Raw genomic sequence first — 16,457 nt, forward strand, 5'->3', positions numbered from 1 at the left:
TCACTGAAGATGGGTCTTTTCCAAAAATATTTTAAAAACTTTTCCAAAAGATTTTCAGAAGAAATCCGGGATTCGAAAAATAAATATAAAAAAGAAATTCAAAGGATTTTGTGGAGAACATTTTTTCATGATTAATATTCAACAAAATGTTAAAATAGCAGCTCTTTTTCCACCATTTCCACTACCCGTGTAATAGGAATTTATTCATAACTAGTTTTGTATGTTCCCCAGGGACAATACGTGTTGTGTGTCTCACGTGCAATAAAAGCAACATTTTTCAACTATCCATCATGGCCCTTATCTCTCTCTCTCTGTGTCATGTGTGGTCGTATGTGTTAGCGTGTGCGTGTGTGCGTGCGTGAGTTGCCCTGGCCTTGGTCCACAGGTCGTGTTTATACAGATTAGAAGTCCTAAGATGTCCTAAGAAACTTTACTGTCATGTCACTGCAGGAACACTGGGTTGTAATACAATACACTGCAGAGCTCCCACCTCCTCCCACCCACATCCCCTCACACATGTTTATATTACTACACTTGTGAGGACATCAACTTATAGGACAGCAATACTATGAAGCACCTTAGGCCCTGTGTTATAAATGCCGGAAGTAGCCGAGTTACAAAGCATGCGCATGCACGCACGCATATGCACACACACATGCACAAACACACACACACAGCTCTTCTTTTCTCTCTGCCCAGACATGAATAAGCAAGACAGATACAGTTTCTGATGATTATCTGCGGACGGTGTAAACTATCAAATCTTCAGTGACTTCAACTCAGAAAGTGTACATAATGGAAAGTAAACCAAATTGATCTGTGACATTAAGGCTTGTCCTGTTGTCCGGGACAAGTAATAAATCCTTGCGGACAAGTTCAATAAAAATGTACGTATTTGTCCGTTGGACAAGTGGCTCTTGGTTTCACCTTTTCTGTGACGCACCTGGCAGCTTTGTGCTGCATGCAGACTATGGGCTGCCCATACTATGGAGTGGAGGGTGGGAGCAAGGGGGGCCAAGCCCTGCTTAAGGGTCCTTTTGGTCCCATTTCAACACTCATGAGTAACAATCCTAGCTATCAATCATTTCACTTTCGATTGCCTGGAACCCTCTCGAGGACATGCACCTGGGGGTCCCCGGAACGCACGTTGAGAACCAGTGACTTACAGCACCAGAGCTGGTTGGTGGTTTTGAAAATGAAGGTCAAATTGAAATTGAAAGTAAAATAAAAACCCCAGAGTGTAACAGAAATGCTGGTGAGAGATGCTTGGAATCAGCCTCACTCTCCATTTATCTCACTCTCTTGAGAAGTGTTGTAATGGTGACTCAAGTACAGTGTGTGTGCGTGTGCACGTACGTGTGTGTGCGTGCGTGTGTGTGCGTGTCTGTGTATGTGTGTGTGTGTGTGTGTGTGTGTATTCTCTGTATTGCAGAGCCAGTTGAGGCTTACCCAGGCAGGAGAATGCCACATATTTTTTAAAACTGCATTAAACTAATAGGTGTTTTGTTTATTTGAAAGTAATGCCCAGATTGTCAATTAAATCACGTCTGTTGGAAGCAGGATGTTTTTATGGAGATAACAAGATTCAGACATGGAGGCAAACAGAGCAGGTCCTAGGTGGTCCTAAGTTCCTGGTCTGGTCTAGTAGTGGAAACCAGGACTGGTGGAGCGAGTGGGTTTGGTCTGATGTATTGCCCAACCAGAGTCTGGCTCTTGGGGGCCGTAGTTGACTTTAAGCACTGATTTTTTTTCTTCCAAACCGTAACCCTCAATGCCCAGAAGACCAAAGCATTAATTTCAGTTCCAGATCTATCCGTCTTCATTGTCAGACTGGTTGGTGGAGAGGAGGAGGAGGAGAAAGGTCTCAGATGTCTGTGAAATCCATCTGTCTTCTGATTGCAGGAGACAAGGCAAAGACAAGGCCCTGGATATCCCTTCTCTAGAGTTGACACTGTGGTGTGGGCTTGATGGTACATTACGGAGGGAGGTCTGCCCGGGTTTGCGAAACGTGCTTATTAGAAATGGTATTTTTCACTTACACGCGTGTGGTCACGTGTAAGTGTGTGTGTGTGTGTGTGTGTGTGTGTGTGTGTGTGTGTGTGTGTGTGTGTGTGTGTGTGTGTGTGTGTGTGTGTGTGTGGGGTCCGGGGAATGGGTGAAGACAGGATTACATGCAGCAGTCCCATCTGTTGGGAGGACAGGGGTCCCGTCTGTAAACACCCTGAACCTCCTACCTCCTGTGGACCAGGCACTTGAAACTCAACTAAACCACACACACACACACACACACACACACACACACACACACACACACACACACACACACACACACACACACACACACACACGGACCCACACACACACATTCACACACCCACGCACACATGCAGTGCACATAATACACATACAGAAACAAAATATGCACATGAAAGAGAGACACAAACATGCGCGCACGTACGTGCGAACTCACATACACACACACACACACACAGCACGCACACAGCACACACACTCCAGCGGCTTGAAGCAACAACAATCCTCCTCCGAGGAATGAGCCTCTCATTCCATTCCCAGTGTCTTGCCCAACTTGTAAACAAGTCACTTCAGTTCAGCTGAAATGTTTACAGTGCTAGGGCTATGATAATGTGCAGGCCCTGCAATCGTCATTTTCTAAACCACCGGGCGGCTATCACCCGTCGGTCCGGACCGATACTCGACGCACTGACAAGCGCTATCAGAGGCGGTGACATCATTGCAGCACACTTCTCAGTGCACTTTTATCTATGTGGTTCAGCTGTTCAGAGACAGGCCAGTCAGCGCCAGCAGTAAAAGCTTATCAGTCAAGTGCGCTGCTGATAGCCCTGGCCTGCGCCATGGTGGCGGTCAATGCTGAATTGGTCATTTGTGTCACAGAGCTGTTTGTTCCAAGGCCAGGCCATTAAAGGTACCTTGCTATCTGTACGACTGTAAACATGGTCCCCGGTCTAAAGTATTACATTTTTTACAGTACAGTTTTGGTGGTGCATCGGTTTTCTGTATTTCTCTGCTTATGGCGTGATATGACTTAACCGCGTCCCTATTCTGTGGCGAACATTTGGGCGAAAATAGCGTTACAAGCGATGAGTTGTGGGCTTGTCAGTCAGCTATTTTCAGCAAAAGAATCCGATATAGGCGGAAATACTAGCGGACCTAGTATAGAGTCCTGGGGGACCCTAGTCAACTAAGTATATAGTGTTTAAGTGGTCAAACAATTCCAGACAAAAGGTCAGTCTGTAGAGTAGCATGTACAGTATATATACAGATATCACACTAATATTGCTGAATTTCTTACTGCTACTACGAACAACTATGCTACTCGGGAACAACTATAAACCTTCCAGTAGACGTACAAAACAATCAGCTGTGAAATGTATTCTCAAACCACAGGGCTGCAAAGCTTCATTTGGAAACAACCTCTTTTGTCGCCTCTAAAGACTTGTGGCTTTTCCAGTTGGAACATCATTAGGTTTGTTTCCTAATCCCCCATCTCGTCTGTCAGTGTCTCCTCTTCTCCCCGCAACCAGAAACTTATGGCAGGTCCCTTAATGACTCCACTGCACAATACCATAGAATATCTTCTTCTCATGCGATTCATTCTCATTCTCGCTGTCAGTTCTCTGAAGAAATTGTAGTCTTGAAGGTTACCAAGTGAATGCAGGTTACGTATTGTTAGGAGAAACTGATGGAACTGTCACCTTCTGTTTAGCGATGGGACGATAAGCGATATCATCGTTTATCGTGATAAAAAACACTCACGATAATCGTATCGTGGAGATTTAATTTATCGCGATATCGTCCTCTGTCATGCACTGGGTGCACCTTTTATTTGCCGAGCTACATATCTGGTACCACTTAAAGGAGTAGTTCACCCCCAAAATGAGTTTTTATCTATTGATTACTCACGCCATGGAGACTTGAGTTCAATAATATTTTTTTGTATGTACAAAAAAGAAGCGATATTATTGAACTCAAGTCTCCATGGTGAGTAATCAATAGAAAAAAAGTCATTTTGGGGGTGAACTACTCCTTTAAACTCTCTATAATTGGTAAAGTATACATACATATACATATACTCTCTATCAAATAGCCGATCTACAAGCGTCGCATTGTGACGCATTGTGAGCTTGTCGATCTGCTATTTTTTGGCAAATGTTCCGCCCCAGGATAATGGATTTTGATTATCGCGATTATCCCTACTTCTGTTCTTTCTCTTTCTCTTTCTTCTTCTGTGTCTCTTTTCCTTCTTTTCAACAGCATATTTTACTGTTACGATAAAAGGTGACTGATTGATTGATTTGTTCATTTGTTGACTAGTTGACTGATTGATTGGGTTTTTGGTATTGACAGAAATGCATACACATGAACATTTATTTGTACACAACTGTCAGAAGGATAAAACAATCGCAAGCTTGTTTCCACTGTGGTGCAAATGTGTGTGTAAACTGGGTGCCACGTGTTGGAGGGAAAGGAGGGAAGTGTAGCAGAGAGAGAGAGAGAGAGAGAGAGAGACACATACAGACGTACATTTGGCATCATTCTGCCTCTGTCTCTTCCCCACTCTCTTTTATTTATGTGTTTTGATCCCAGTAAATATCATTACTCTCTTCCTTATTTATTTTTGTATTTTCTTCATCTAAAACGTCTCTCTCTTCTCCCCCCCTTGTTTTTTTCAACAGAATTTCCGCCCCATTACGAGTGGATACGGCGGCTACAGCCGTAAACCCTCCTACACCCCCGAGCCACCTCAATTGCCCCTGTCGCCCCTGTCGCCTCAGTCGCCCCAGCCCAACCACATCATGAACAACGGCCACTCCAGACAACCCAACAACAACGGCCACCACAGCTATGGCTACGGGAACAACGGAACGGGCCACGCACAGCAGCAGCAGTACAGCAGCCCCGCGGGGCTGTACTCCCAGAACAGCACGCACAACGGAGACCGGTGTCTGCCCAGCAAGATGGGAGGCCTCAGCCTGAGCGCCCCACACAGGTGATGAAACGCGCCGACGTGATGTGGCGCACACATGCGGCGCTGAGAGAACACAGGGGTGGATGAGACACACACGTGTGCCCTCAGACAGGGACGTGCTGGCCATTGGGAAAAGCGGGACAACTCCCGAACGGCCGGTTCATTCCCGGCCGGCCCAGGCCGGCCATTAGGGGAAAAAAATTAAATAAAACGTCGGCCTTCGTTCCATTTTGGGGGCTGGGCGGCCAATTCTTTCGCAAAGCAAAGCCCTGCTTCATCATACAAGGCTGTCGCACAAAAGTAGTGAAAACAGCCGATCTACAAGCACACAACGCCATTTTTTAAATGATAAATACAAAACAAACGATTTTGGACATACAAGGTTTCCACCCGACAACAACAAAATATAACTCATGTAATTGGCCCACTGGCTTGTCACTTGTCATGATCTGAAATGGCAAATCTTTGAGTAGCAGCAGCGCAATGTGGGCCTCTCCAACTCTTTTACCCGGGCTGAATCAGGGGCCCAGCATGTCCCTGCCCTCAGATAACACACATGGATGAGACACATGCACACACGAGTTAATGCATAATATGGATGAGACACAGCTGCAACACACGCATGCTTTGAACAAAATGCACCCTGGATTACAAATCATACCCGTGCCAGCATGTCTTTTTCTACATCTGATCGTGATCTTGGCCCTTGACCTTTTTTCACATAAAACATACAGTACTAGTCTCTTCGGGGCAGTCCTACTGATCATTCCCATCAAGTTTTATGACAATAAGGTCAGTCCATGACCTTTAACTTTGATTATTTTAACCCAAAAGGTTATGCATTTTTGGGGGGGTCAGACGATCATTTCTATTAAGATTCAACAGAACAATACTCTGCCATGCATGTGGGCACGCACATGCACATGCACCAGTGTTGATTTCGTCGACTAAAAGTATGACGAAAAATGTTTGTCGACTGCGTTTTTTTCACTGACGAAAACGAAATAAAAACAACATAAAAACTAAGCTGTTATGACTAAAACTAAGACTAAATATATTGACAATTTCGTCACCAAAATAAAACCTAGACTAAAAACATGTGCACGCACTCACGCACACGCACACACACACACGCGCACGCACGCACGCACGCACGCACGCACGCACTCAGTTCCATGGAATTCAGTAAATTGTGCTGTTAATAATAACTTCAGGCACCTACAGTACAGTAGGGCCGTCAGGAGACAACAACGCGTTGTGTTTCGTACCAGTGTGAGAAAATCTGTGTCCACTAATCCATCAGTGGCCGTGCTGGTCCTCGCAGGGCCGTGTCAGATACCATGGCTGCGTCACAAAACCTGCACCTCACACTCCACGCCAACACACACAACATGTACAAGAATGTGAGGCTAGAATGTCAACAGTAAAATGACAGATACATCCTGCTCCGTTTGGGAACACACTGAGGGGGACAGAGAGGGCACTGAGTAAACTACTTGAGTAAAAGTATCAATACTGCAATGTAGATGTTCTCCGTTACAGGTAAAAGTCTGGGATTCAAAATGTACTTGAGTGAAAGTACCAAAGTATTGGTATCCAAATGTATTTAAAGTACCAAAAGTAAAAGTACAAAATGTTTGAAAATAGCAGATCTACAAGCTCACAACGCGTCGCACCAGGGTTAAAGTGGATTAATGTATGTTTTATAATATAATCATTTATATCTGCAAAGTAACTAGTAATTAAAGTTTTCAAATAATTGTAGTGGAGTGGTAAAGTACAAATACCTCAAAACTGTACTTAAGTACAGCACAGTTACTTTACACCACTGACTGTAAATGGACGGTGTGGAAAGAGTTGTAACTTGCAACCTACAGTAAGGGAGTCATTATGTTTTGATGGATGACTGGGACTCCTTCCTGAGTAAACATTCTACCTGCTGGCGTAGGATTCGACTCCAGCCTGAAAACCTCTTCTAATTCTGCATCTCTGCTGTCTAGGGATGGGACGATAAGCCATATTATTGTATATCGTGATAAAAAACACTCACGATAATCGTATCGTGGAGATTTAATTTATCGTGATATCATCCTCCGTCATGCACTGGGTTCAATTCACCTTTTATTTGCCGGTACCAGTTAAACCCTCTATAATTAGTAAAAGGAGGTACTTATAATATTATACGTACTTGATAAAGTCTTTTATTTCACTCTCTATCAAATGTCTTTGTCAAAACATGGTTGATCTACAAGCTTACAACGCGTCACGTTGCGACGCATTGTGAGCTTATAGATCTGCTATTTTTTGGTAAATGTTCCACCCAACGTTAATGGGTTTAGAATTTAGATTATCGCTATAATATTGTAAATCACGATTTCTTTTGTCACAATAATCGTGATATGAAACTTTCATATGGTCCCATCCCTACCGCTGTCACAGGCTTCAGTATTGAGACTGCACACTTTGTTTTGACGTAATTAAAAAAACAAAGAAAACTGTCCAGACTTCCTTTTTTTTTTTATCCCTGCCGAGAATCATTTACTGCTTTGCTTTTCAGCAATCTGGCAAAACGTCATTCCACGCTTTAATCTCGTTTTGTTTAGACTACTGTAACTGCAACTCCCCGCATTCCAGCGCTCAGTCGGGAGTCCACATCGGGTCTCCAGCTGGTTTAACAAAATATTTTACAAAGAAATAACACTGACCAGACCCCGCTAAGAAGACAAGCTCACATCACCCCGCATTTAGTGTCTTCATATCCGTTTGGTGTTTGTGTAAGAGGTTTTTAAGACTCCTCTTTGAACCCTTTTGAAGTTATGATTGATTTATGCATCTGTTGACAGTCCGCATTGTTTGACGCGCCGTGTGGCCACCACACATTCTTTACCCCATGTGCTCCTGGACAGGAGTGAGTCTAAAAGGGGATCATGTAATGTTTACACCAGGCCTGTGTGAAAACGTCAAAAGATGTTACCCTCAGATTTACACCTCAGATTTTATTGTGCAACACCGATAGTGTGAATTTAGTTATTTGACCACTTTTCACCCTGCCCAGTGCCCTGGCATCAAGGTTCAAGGTTCAAGGTTGTACTACTATTGTTACGTCTTTTGTACAGGTACTGTACCAGTACATAAGAGTAAAACTTGTTGTTTTTGCATCCTTCAGACAATGCAGTGGTATATCTAAAATAAGAGCAAACAATATAATAACAGCAAACCACATCTGAAAGGGGTAATAATAATAATAAGATGTAGAAAGATGAGAAAATAAAGAGAGTGCAAAAGGCAAAAGAGCAACGAGAAAAGAAAAGAGCATCCTCAAATACATGTGCATAAAGTTTGGCATATTCTATACGCCAACAGCATATTTTTCCAGTAGTTGCTACTGTACTTTACTTAACTTTTTTTGTAAACATCTTCACAGTATGTTCTATGTGCAACAGGTTAGTATATTCAACTTCACAGTATACATTTTTTATGTACAGTAGGTGCAATTCAACATCATGGCATCATTTTGGGCCTGTCATTAGAGGCGAACATAAATAAATTCTACACATTGTGAGTTTGTATCTACTATTTTCACCATTCGCACAACCATGTTTTTAGGGTTAGTCATACACATGATGTTGTACTCCATGTGCCCAAACCAGTTGAGAAGCAGTGCTTTGATTATTCCCAAGTCTAGACTGAAGATTAACGATAGTGTCATGCATCATCTATAGCAGGCCTCCCTAAGCTTGTGTTCCATTAAGCTGTTAAGACCTCAAATTATTTTATACTTTAGCTATTGAAAAATAGCAGATCTACAAGCTCACAGCGCGGCACGAGTGCCAGGCTGCAAGCTTGTAGATCTGCTATTTTTGAAAATGTGTGAACATTTTTGGTAATCTTGTCAACTTAAATTTCTGCTTCTGGGGGTCCACTGATTTAGAAGAAGGATTTAGAAGATATTTATAGAATATATTCAAAACATTTCAAAAATAGCTGATCTACAAGCTCGCAGCGCGCTGCGAGTTTGTAGATCTGCTAATTGTCAATAGTTAAAGCATGAAATAATGGTTAATGTGGTTCAAATCTAAAGTGACACAGACTTACGTTCCAGGTTTTAATGGCTTAATGATTTAAAACATCCTTAGATCATTTTAAATTGGATATTTCAACTATGGTGAATCTAAACTGTACCTGTTTTAACTGAGTTCATATATCATGTGATGGAATATATATATATTTTTTTCTTTCTTTTTTCACTATATCATGTACCTCTATTTATTTATGTGCTCTGTTTTTGCATATTGTTGTTATTGTGTACTATTGTTATAATCTCGGCACTGCTGAAAAAGAGGGTCCAGCCCTCAGTCCCGTTACCGAGACTTAAATAAAGGTTGAAATGAAATGAAAATGTCTTGTTCTCTCCCTCTCTAATCTCCCTCAGCCCAGAGCCTCCTCCTGTGCATTCTCCCGTGCCCCGCAACGGCAACACCAACACCAACACCAACGGCAACGGCCACGCTTTCGACACGCAGTCCGACGTGTACAAGATGCTGCAGCACTACGAGGAACCCGTCACCGAACCCAAGCAGTCCGGATCCTTCAAATACCTCCAAGGGATACTGGAGGCTGAGGATGGAGGTGGGTTCGGTGTGTGTGTGTGTGTGTGTGTGTGTGTGTGTGTGTGTGTGTGTGTGTGTGTGTGTGTGTGTGTGTGTGTGTGTGTGTGTGTGTGTGTGTGTGTGTGCGTGCATTAGTGCCATTCTTCTTAGGGTCGATTCACATCACTCTCGTCTCCATCCAGAGCGAGAACCAGCTGACAATGTATCTGCTCTGCGACGCTCAATACACGGCAACTCCAAGCATTTGGAAGTCGGCACGTCTACCTCCCAAACGACCGCTGTTTCCTTGGATTCACAGCTGAGAATATGAACTTGAAGCCAGGCTGAATGAATGAGAAGACACCATTGAGTACCGAAATTAAGTCGGGAGGTCACAACATTTCGGCAGCACCGTGGAGCCAAGTTTAGTGGGTGACGCCCCCCCCGAACCGGGGACGACGACCCATATTTGGGTTTGGACAGTGCCGAACCGAAATTAGTTAGGCTCCTTATTAGAGTGTGAATCGACCCTAACCCACTTTTATTATTTGCTGGCTGGCCTGAAATTGTGAAATTGTGGGAGAGGCATAAAAAGTGGTCATACATGGATGTTTGCAAATATGTTCATGTATGATCAGCTTCTGTGCTTTCATTCTGACCTTGAACACGGTTAGGCTGCTCTAGATGAGAACATCTGCTAAAAATTATTACATCAATTATTATCATGAAATATTCATGAGCTGTCCTTTTGCACCGATGGTATTTTCACGTGTTCGAGAAAACACGTTCCATTCAAGTGCTTGCAGTCAACAGGCTGTTGGTGTTCCCAGTTCCTGCGTGGCGCATGTGCAAATGCATGCATGTGAGAAAGAGTGATGATTATATATTCCAGTTCATACAAATGGAAGTGCAAAAAGGGGCTTATTCCTGGTGGAAAATTGGATCGGAATTATTAATGACCGCAGACCGCGAACCAATAAGCTCCAGTCAGCTGTAACGCACACACACACACAAGTATGTGGATGGAACCCTGTGTGTCTATTCAGTGTTCCTTTCTGTTGCTGGCTATCACGTCTGTTTGTATATGTATATCGTCGTTATCGGGTGGAAACCTTGTATGTCCAAGACCGTTAGTTTGGTATTTATCATTTTAAAAATGAACTAAACTAGTGAAACCAGCAGATCTACAAGCACACAACGTTGTGTGCTTGTAGATCGGCTGTTTTCACTACTTTTGTGCGACAGCCTTGTATGATGAAGCAGGGCTTTGCTTGGTGAAAAAACTTGAAACTTGGAGATACAAGGTTTCTGCCCGACAGAGACGATATGTTACATCTGCTGTAAATAACCGCACGCACACACACACACACACACACACACACACACACACACACACACACACACACACACACACACACACACACACACACACACACACACACACACACACACACACACACACACACACACACACACACACACACACACACACACACACACACACACACACGCATGCACGCAAAGCAGAGTACTGTCTATGCAATTTCTCCCAGCTACTGCAAACAGGCCAGCAGCCTGTCTCTGTCAGCGGTAAGATCCTCCGTCTCGCTGGCATATTTTACCTTTTATAGAAAGAAAGTAGGGTAGGGAAGGGGAGGGAGGGAGGGAGGGAGGGAGGGAGCAAGACAGTAAGTGAGAAAGGAGTGACAGAAAAAAAGAGAAGAGACAGAGTAAGAGAGACAGACAGACAGACAGGAAGGACGGACGAAGGATGAGTGAAGTGTCTTCGTGGTTCACACACAGAGACGTGGGGAGGGGAGGGGACGTTTTGTGAGGGAAATTTACTGCAAAAACAACCTCACAAAGGACAATAAAGAGAGAAATATGATTTCCCCGTCTGCCTTCCGACCGCTCGGCATTCCGAGGAGCAGCTCTCTCTCTCTCTCTCTCTCTCTCTCTCTCTCTCTCTCTCTCTCTCTCTCTCTCTCTCTCCCCTCTGGTTCTGTGGAGGAGGAATCATGTGATGCTGACAGTGGCAGAGTTAATCCTCTGGACCAGAACCCCAAACCCCTCCTCCTCCTCCTCAGTAGGATTCCTGTTTACTCCAGTCAAAACAGAGGAAGGAGTAGGTGGAATAAGTACTCAAATGTTGCACTTAAGTAAAAGTATCAATTCCGCAATGTGAAGCACTCCGCTACAAGTGAAGGTCTGGAATTCAAAATGTACTTGAGTAAAAGTACAAAAGTATTGGCATCAAAAGTTTTCAAATGTATAAAAATTGCCAAATGGCCAAATGAATATACTGTGTAGGGTCGAAGTGTTTAATTTATGTTTTGTAATAATAATAAATCTACAAAGTAACTAGTAACTAAAGTTGTCAAATAATTGTAGTGGGGTAAAAGTACAATATTTGGATCTGAGATGTAGTGGAGTAGAAGTAAAACTATTAGAAATTGGAAATACTCATGTACAAATATACCTCTAAATTGTACTTTCTCTGAACTGAAAACCCATCTCTCTGAAAGGTCCCACGTAGAGGAAGACTTCAACTATAGGGGGGTGAGAGAGGATTGGTTATACAAAGGACATTTGGTTTATACAGGGGGCCTTTGGTTACAGGGAATTTGTTATACGTGAGTTTGGTTATACGAGGGACTAGTGGGTGCCTTTGGGTATACAAGGGAACTTTTGTTTATTTACTGTGGGAGCTCTGAGTTATGTTTGTGTGTTACTAAATTACATGAATGTGAGAAAGGAGCATGCATGCATGGCGAAACTCTCTTGAACGACCCGATGTTACAAAGTCAGTTTGACAACATCATAAGGCTTGGGCTTGGATTATATTCGCATATATTACCATGTGTTACACAATAGTGCACACCGTGATGCAAGGCAAGGAGGTGCAGCATGCAAGACATTATGAAAACATAAAACAAAAACATCCCTGTAATACACTGTTGAGATGGCATTCATTTCAGGCACGTGCACACATAGACATCAAAGGGGGCTTTAGCCCCTGCCCCTTTATCTGTCTGTAAAAAATAAATGCCGTTTTTACTATGGTGTCCCTGAAGGCAGCATTCAAGAGAATTGCCTTGTCCAAACTCTCCTGAACTTGAATGCAGCACCTTATGTTGAAAGAATTGCCCTCTCTGTGTAGAAATCCAGGCCGTTACACCACATCTCCAGCATTGACTTAATTATGCTTAGATCAGTGTGTTTTACCGAAAATAGCCGACCTCCAATCTCACAAAAATCGCGCTGCGACGCGTTGTGAGCTTGGAGGTCTGCTATTTTCAGTGCTTCCACCAAAAGGCCCCTTTGGAAATGTCAGCTCCTGCCTCTCTAACATTCTCTGCACGTCCCTGATTGTCCATTTGTCACGATACAAGAAAAACAAATTGCCGTTAAAAGGTTCCCACTGGCACTCTTTGAGACACGTGAACAGACACGATAAATCCACAGGTAAGCCGCAAAACTAATGAGCATTTTGGGGCACGGCCAAGCTTGGGTTCATCTTTAAATGTGGCAGTTAATCGCTCAAAATTGTAAAGAAAAAGGAAAGAATGACAGTTAGACTTAAGTCAAACAGCGACAGAGGGTGAGAGAGAGACACCCAGGGGTGGAGAGATTTAGGAGAAAATGGGAAAATGTGTTTGCCCGCTGTCAGCGTAGGCTTTCGGAGCCGCGGCTTCAGTTGAGTGACGGGTTGAGTGACGGGCTGAGCCCCTGTTGAAACAAGGACTCACCTGAGGTTTACACTGAGATTGTCAGTCACGCTACCTGCCATTATGGCTGGGGGGTCCTCTAATCTCTCTGTGAGTGTGTGTGTGTGTGTGTGTGTGTGTGTGTGCAGGGGCGTCACACCAAATTCTGGGCCCTGGGTACAAGAATTCACTGCGGGCCCCCCATGAATGTTAACTGTTGAAAAATAGCAGATATACAAGCTCACAGCGCGGCACCGAGTGCCGCGCTGCGAGCTTGTAGATCTGCTATTTTTGAAAAATTGTGAAAACGTGTGCAAAACGTGTGCAAGTTTCCATGTCAGTGGTGCTCAAACTTTTTCATGTCAAGGACCTCCAAGATGATATGTATTTGGCCACAGACCCCCATCTCAAAATATTTAGTTCCAGGGACCCCCAGAAGCAAAATTTTAGTAACAAATGTCTGCTTAAAAAATAGATATATTCAAAGATTTGCACACAATTTCACGACTTTTAAAAAATAGCAGATCTACAAGCTCGCAGCGCGGCACTCGGTGCCGCGCTGTGAGCTTGTATATCTGCTATTTTTCAATAGCTAAAGTTGCTAGGGCCCCTCCACCTTGGGCCCTAGTAACTCAGTCCCACTTTCCTACCCCTTGTGACGCCCCTGTGTGTGTGTGTGTGTGTGTGTGTGTGTGTGTGTGTGTGTGTGTGTGTGTGTGTGTGTGTGTGTGTGTGTGTGTGTGTGTGTGTGTGTGTGTGTGTGTGTGTGTGTGAGAGAGTGCGTGCGTGTGTCTGTGTCTTGCATACCTAACGTTTTGTTTAAAGTGCTGATTAAAGTAGTCAAATTGACAGACACAGGCATTGTTCTTTTCAAGTCGTCCTGCTGTTGCCCATACAGCACATCATATCATTGTCAGACTCGGATTTATCCTGGCTTTGAAGGTGGGAGCTCCTGCGGCGGCCATGTTGACTTTCACGGGCTTTTCAAGTCAAAGCAAACAAGAGTGTCAGTTTACCCAGGATTCCACAGTCCCTATGAGTGATTGGATAACACTGCTGATGGTGGTCGTGTGAGGGGGGCGGTGTGGCAGAGGCCTTTAAGCAATCTCATCCAAGGTAGTTAGTTCCGTAAAAGAGGATGGGAAGCTCATGTCAGGATAGTTACTGTACAGCAGGGGTCTTCAACGTCTTCAGGCCAAGGACCCCTTAGTTGAGAGAGAGACGATGCAGGGACCCCCACGACCTGTTCATAGATTCCATATAGTTTAATTGTTTGACAGCACAATCATCAGTGTATTTTGGATTCATGTCAATTCGTGTTTTCACCATATTTAACGACTTGAAGCATCAATACTTAATAAACTTGACCTTTGACTCTGTACTTAGTCTGATCTTTTTCCCCTCTACACCAAACCTCTTTGCCAAAAATAGCCGATCTACAAGCTCCCAACACCTCGCAGCGCGAGGCGTTGTGAGCTTGTAGATCTGCTATTTTTGGCTAAAGTTCTCAGAATATGGACACTATAGGGTTCAAAAAAAGAGAAAAACGTTTCTATCACACAAAGATTTGGAGGACCTCTGAGGACCCCCTAAGGGTCCCGGACCCCCTGCTGAAGACCCCTGCTGTACAGTATATTGCCCATATGGCTAACTTCAAGACCTTTTTATTTATTTAAAGACAGGCATTAAAAGAGGTACTAACAGGTAATAGCCTATTTCTTAAATATAAACATTGTGAAGGGTGGCACTAGAGAAAAGGTCAGGGAGTCTCTCAAAGGGTTAGGGTTCATTCTCCAGGTAGCCTCCATTTTGTTTAGCAAATGTTATGGTTTTGAGATAATCTTGTGTGCTAGTGCTAAGATTTAGACTGTGGGAGGAAAGGCTATTGGTTTCACCAAAATCACTAGTGGTCATCCTCCGGGTAAATGGTACCCTTATATAGAGCCTTTATCCAAGGCGCTTTACAGAGCTTGTGCATTATATTCACCCATTCACACACACAGTCAAACACTGATGGCAGAGGAAACCATGCAAGGCACCAACCTGCTCACCGGGAGCAACAAGGGGTTCAGAGACTTGCTGAAGCACTCTTCGACACTAACTCTGGGGGAGCCCGGGATCGAACTGGGAACCCTCCGTGTTCAAAGGTGGTTTCTCTACCCCTGAGCCACTGCCGCCCCATCCGGGGCGCATGAAGGTGCACAGCGAATTTCATGGCAAGGCAGACAGTATTTTCTTTTTTGTTGTTGTTTGGGGACCAAAGTGGTTGACAGATGGATGGACAGATGGTCTGATAGCTACGAGCGGGGCTATACAGTTTCAACAGAGACGATGGTATCATGGGGGAACTCTGTGGTTTTCCCCCCAGTCAGTTAAAGAAATAAACATAATGCCAGTGAACTCTTAAATCCCCTCCATTCCTCCTTAAGGTCCTGACCTATGAGAAGTTTGTTTGGATAAATGTAAAAAAAAAAAAGGAAAAGCTTGTGCAGACTGACTGCGCCTGATGTTGTTTATCTCTAGAGGAATAACCTCGCCGATAGCTGAGGGCATTTTACTCACCATCCCACCACAACAACTGTTGCAAGAACAGTGATAAATGACTGCAAACTCCCATTTTAGCCCTGCGAGAGAACCATCCATTGTCCTCAAAACAGTCTTCTAAGTAAGAGGATTAAATTCAAATATAATATAATAATGTAAAAATGCTGCCAGATTGTCCATTTATACAGTACAAATGCACAAATCGAGAACAACTTGTAATAGTAACTTAAAATAATGTAATTTTACTCCAAGTTGTTACAGTATTTGGAACAAGATTCCAAATTCTTTGAGACCTTTTTCGCTGACATGTTTGAGTTTGGGTTGGTGGTGGTATGGCGTCTTTGGGACTGTTTTACTTGTTATCTGGTAGATATTTTGTCATACATCTTGTTGCGACCGTCAGGGAGCAGTTTACTATGAAAACCTCCACCGGCCGTCCGTCCGTCCGTCCGTCCGTCCGTCCGTCCGTCACACGTCACTTGTGACCATCAACAAACGTCACACCTTTGTTGATGTTTAAATCGAAGAGTCTTGGTCAAATACTTCTGTTGGTTTCTGCACTGATCATTTATACAATTCAGCTGTGTTTGCTCGTGTCATCATGATGAG

The 16,457-nt window shown here is 43.7% G+C and overlaps 1 protein-coding gene across 1 annotated transcript in view; it reads left to right on the forward strand.

The window, feature by feature from the left end:
• pdlim4 (PDZ and LIM domain 4) overlaps positions 1–16,457 on the forward strand; it is a 78,149-nt gene that overhangs the window by 50,552 nt on the left and 11,140 nt on the right. The window contains exons 4-5 of the mRNA XM_080748521.1: positions 4,716–5,029; positions 9,441–9,637. Coding sequence (XP_080604647.1) covers positions 4,716–5,029; positions 9,441–9,637 — 511 coding nt within the window. The remainder of the gene's footprint in view (positions 1–4,715; positions 5,030–9,440; positions 9,638–16,457) is intronic.

Source organism: Nannobrachium achirus, assembly GCF_963921795.1.
Source record: "Nannobrachium achirus genome assembly, chromosome: 19".
In the NCBI taxonomy this organism is placed as follows: domain Eukaryota; kingdom Metazoa; phylum Chordata; class Actinopteri; order Myctophiformes; family Myctophidae; genus Nannobrachium; species Nannobrachium achirus.